Source organism: Cryptomeria japonica, chromosome 4, assembly GCF_030272615.1.
Source record: "Cryptomeria japonica chromosome 4, Sugi_1.0, whole genome shotgun sequence".
NCBI classification, from domain to species: Eukaryota; Viridiplantae; Streptophyta; class Pinopsida; order Cupressales; family Cupressaceae; genus Cryptomeria; species Cryptomeria japonica.
In genome coordinates this window covers 606,734,598-606,739,344 of record NC_081408.1, presented here as the reverse complement: position 1 = coordinate 606,739,344, position 4,747 = coordinate 606,734,598, and the positions used below count along the sequence as shown (strand labels likewise).

The 4,747-nt window shown below is 33.3% G+C and overlaps 1 protein-coding gene across 1 annotated transcript; it reads left to right on the top strand.

Annotated features, from left to right (window-relative positions):
• The first annotated feature begins 242 nt into the window (after positions 1-242).
• On the top strand, positions 243-3,049 carry LOC131061110 (cyclic phosphodiesterase-like). Its single transcript, XM_059219314.1, has 3 exons — positions 243-261; positions 1,176-1,357; positions 2,749-3,049. Exons 1-3 carry the CDS (start codon positions 243-245, stop codon positions 3,031-3,033), a joined length of 486 nt encoding a protein of 161 aa, XP_059075297.1. The 3' UTR covers positions 3,034-3,049.
• Positions 3,050-4,747: the final 1,698 nt, after the last annotated feature.

Below are 4,747 nucleotides of genomic sequence, written 5' to 3'. Positions count from 1 at the left end.
TGGATATTTTAAAACTCTAATGAATGAACTTGGCTACATTTAAAAAGCTTGAACCCATTTGGAGACCTCCTAATGAACTTATGAATTAAAGTGCATTGAGTAATTAACCTCTCGATGGCCTCCTCACCAACCAAAGCAATTGGACGCTTCCTAAAATTATAAGATGACATACCATTGGACACATATAAAATCAAGAGCTATGCAATATCTCGTAATTAAGATATCCAGAATTAATGGATCTAATGACGCAAGTTGAGTTAGGTAAGATTATGTAATCACGTTAGGAAACTCCTTAGGATTGTTCGAGCCTTCCGCTGTGATAACTAAGTTGACAGATAACTCCATTGTATTTTAATGTCGTGTCTAATAATGAATTGAGTTAACTTCAATTTATCTTAATATTGTAACCTTTTTATTAACACTCTTAATTATTATTAAAAAAAAAAAATTTACACTCTATTTGAGTGTTTTTAATTTAAACCCTTAGGGGTTTCCTGGCGGGGCATTACAATTGTTTACTTTTGTGTATGCGAGTTTTATTTTACATACTAATATTAATTTAGTTTCTTTACAAGTAAATAATGTTGATGTATGATTTTTTAAATGCTATTAAATATAGTGACACTTTCACAACTGATGTTTCTATTAGTCCTTTTGTGGCTAATTCTTATAACCCTAAATTTGAAAGGGCATTCACATGCAACCATCAAATATTACAACTCTATGGTTTTTAATGTTTATAAATGTATCAATTAAATAAATCTAATCAAGTGATAAGATATCTTATTTAATTAATTAGTTAGAAGAAGGTTAAACTAAGTCAATTTAATATATAATATTTTTAATTAATCAGTGATAAACAATAATTAAATTAGAGGAAATATTACATAATTAGTTCAATAGTTCTATTTAATTAATTAGTAAACATTTGATGTATGATTAATAATGTAAAAGTGAGTTTTAAGTGTCTACAAATTGCTATAATATTCTTATCATGACAAGGATTAATAAATAACTAGAAAATAATTCAAAACGTCATCGTTTGCATTATAACTTAATCATTATCATTTACTTACTTTGAATTCATTTATAAACATAGAATCCAAAAGAAAACACACTTATTTAATATCACAAATATAATTTAATAATCAACAACAATTTCAAAAATATTGGAGGGCCTTCGTTTGAGCCTCATGTGACCGTAGTTGGCGCTCAGAGGATGAGCAAGGCCGATGCCTGTTCCAGATTAGAAGCCGCCTGCAGGACCCTAACGCCTTACACCTGTTCGCTCACTCAGGTGGCCTGCGGCACCTTCTTCTACCAGTGTATTTACGTTCTGGTCGATCCAACACCTCAGGTAATTATATATTAGGTTTCAGATTAGATGCTGCTGTGGAGAGGATTCTCTTCTATCAATTATAGTGAGAGTTATGCGTTTTTTCCCATGGGTACCCAGCGAGTTGGATTCTGTTGTTTATTAAACAATTTAGCTTTTTATCAGTTAAGTTCATTGTGATTTGGTGTAAGGGCCAAGTTCTTTAGTTAATTTAGGTCACTGCCAAGGTATATGCCTGTTTGGCATATGTTAGTTGCTTTCTGTTGATCACTTCTATGCCATAGGTCAATTAGAATCACAACAGCTTAAATGTTGAGTTCCTTCCTGAAGGTCATGGTTTGATCTTTTAGTGTAGATTAAAATCCATAAGTATTTGCTTTTGAATTTGAAGTTGTATCATCTGAGTTCAAACTTGGTTATCTTTGCAATACCCACTCTGACTTACCACGCGCCCAAGCCCTAATGGATGGTATTTGTTGTTTTTAATCCACCGATTTGAGCTTTTTTTTCAATTCAAGGATGAGTCGGAGATCTATTTGTAGTATATTATTTTGAGGTTACGGCTAAGCTAGACACCTTTTTGGTGTACGTCTATTTAGGCCACGGGCAAAGGCAAAAACATAATGGGTGTATGTTGTTGTTTGTATCGGTCATGCCCAATCCACCAATTTGGCATATGGCTTTTAAGTTATGGCCAAGCTGCTAATTTGGTATATGTTATATAGATATGATATTCCACAATCCATGTAATGATTGAGATTGCTTCTGGTGAATTGTTGAAAATACTTCCAGTCCTTAGCAGAAGTATTCTCAATCATCGGCCTATGTCGTCGTCTAGGTCATGACCAGTGCCACAAATTTAGCATATATTATTTCTTTTCTCATGGCCAAGCCAGATGCCAGTTTGACATATGGTTTTTTAGGTCATGCCAAATCAGGCGGCAATTTTGCCAAGTTTTTAGGTCACGTTAGAAGGTAAATGGCGAGAAATCTTATTGTGGGATTAAGCTCTCACGCAGTCTGATTTGCTAAACTGGCGTCAATATGTATGGCTACGACACCAAAAAGGTGGCCAGAGTGGCTGCCACCTAAGACACAATATAAATTAAAAGGTTATCAAGCACAAACATGCCGAATTAGGGTCTGATGTATAATGGAACTTTTGCACCTGTGAATTCCAATTTCATGAACAAGCTTGGATTGTAAGCCAGATTTTCCAGTCTACCTTCATTTCGATTGCCTTTAAATCCCACCTGCCAGAGGTGCCCTGGAGATGAGCAAACTCGCTGTCTCCAGGTCTTTGATAACTGGTCTGCCTTTGAGCCATGATCCTTGTCAACTCAAAAAACAAGCAAGGTAAATCCATGGGTTTTCTTGAAATTGATATGTAACATTCCAATACTCTGTTGCAGGTTATGCAAGCAAATCTGAAGGCAAGTCATTGCTTTGGCATAGTTGACAAACCCCAGCCATACATGCCACATTTAAGCCTTTTATATGGAGATCTACCTGAGGAGGACAAACAGAAAGCCAAAGTGAAGGCAGAGTCATTCAATCATCTTCTCTGCAATACAGAATTTGAGGTCTCCAGTTTATGCTTGTACAAGACAGACACTCAAGACAAGTCGCTCCAATCGTGGGAGAAAGTGGCCAAGTGTAATCTTAGAGACTGCACTGAGACTGAGAATTATACCTAAGCTGAAATCTCAACGACTCGCATTCTGTGTATCTAAATAAATTGCAGGAATAATGCCTCTACATGCTTTTTTTTTTTTTTTAAAACAATTTCAAAAATAAAATAGTTTGAAAATGTATACAAAATGGAGGCTTATAAAATATTATTGGTAAGAGTTAAATTATCATAGCACAACATTTTAGTCAAATTCATTAACTTCAATTTCATGAATCTTGATGAAAAAGATTTACATAATTTGACATGTTGTGAAAAATAATATCATTTACAAAATTATTTTTTTAGATTCATTAACTTCAATTTCATGAATCTTGATGAAAAAGATTCTACATAATTTTTATGTTGTGAAAAATAATATCATTTACAAAATTATTTGTTTAGATTGTAGGAATCGAGTATAGCGCTTCACCACTAGAAGCTCTTTCCAATCAAACTAGGCCCCCAACCTAATACCATCTATGTAATAATTATTTATAATATTTCATAAAAAATGTAATTTGTCGGTATTATCATACTATGATGGTTAAATCATCGAATTGTGTTTCTTGCTACCGATGTTTAAACTCCTACATGTTATTGTTGAGTGTCCATGTTGACAATGAGATCCCCCATCTATGACCTCACCGATTCATAATTCTGAAAAAAATACATTAAAAATTAATTAAAAAATTATAATTTAGAAACACATCTTTAGATTTAAGATTTTTTAAATAATATGTTAGCATCATCTTACTCATTAATTTATGTTAAATCAGAGATTTATTATAGCATTGATGTGTTTAATTACTAAGATCTTCCCTTTCAAATACATCAATCATTCTTTTTAGTTTCCAAAATATCTTTCCCTGCTGCCACGTTGTACATAAGAAATCAAGACCATCACGTAATATTGTGTTTTTTTCACGTATATACTATTCTAGATGTTGAGCATTTGTACCAAAATAGAATAGTAAAGTTGATAGACTCAAATCTGTGACATATCTTTGTTGAAGTCTGTGGACGCTGCTGCAATACATGCCTATTTGTAATGAAACTACACCTAAGTCCAGATAAATAGGGACTTTATTTATTTCTGTCTATATGACTTTCTTTGTTCAATTGTGATCATAAATATGATTTGCGTGAGTATTAGACTTTTCAGTATTGAACTTTAATTGAACTTTTTAGTAGTTAGAGTGGTCATAAATGTAGTTTTTTAACTTCTTTTTTTAGAACTTATATATTTTTTTAGTAAAATACATTGAGTGAAAAGTGATAGTGAGTGATAGTGACGTGTTAGTCAATCACAGTGGTTTATTATAAAATCGACGATCTAACACGCATGTTAGTCAATCCGTACTACATTTTAAAACCAGAATAGATGCATCCAAACTCTATCATTATCATAACATATGCAAAATTTATGAAAATATCTGTACCCAGTACAAAATCAACTTAAAAACTGAAAGCATCATCGGCACAGCAGAATTCCAGAACTTAGCACCAGCACAATAGTGCAGAGAATTTCCTGAATGGTAGACTGTCCGTCGCCACCCTGCTGCCACGTTGTAAATAAGGAATCAAAACCATGACGTAATGTTGTGTTAAATTCATGTATACAAAATTGTAGATGCTGAGCATTTGGAGTAGAATAGAATAGTAAGTAGATAGGCTCAATTCTGCATGCAACACGTATTCTTTGAAGTCTGTGGAGGGACGCATGCCTGTCTGTAAAGAAA

Excerpts from the sequence above, each read along its gene's own strand:
- LOC131061110 (XM_059219314.1), top strand. Across the intron at positions 1,358-2,748 it reads TGGTCGATCCAACACCTCAG|GTTATGCAAGCAAATCTGAA; the intron begins GTAATTATATAT and ends ACTCTGTTGCAG.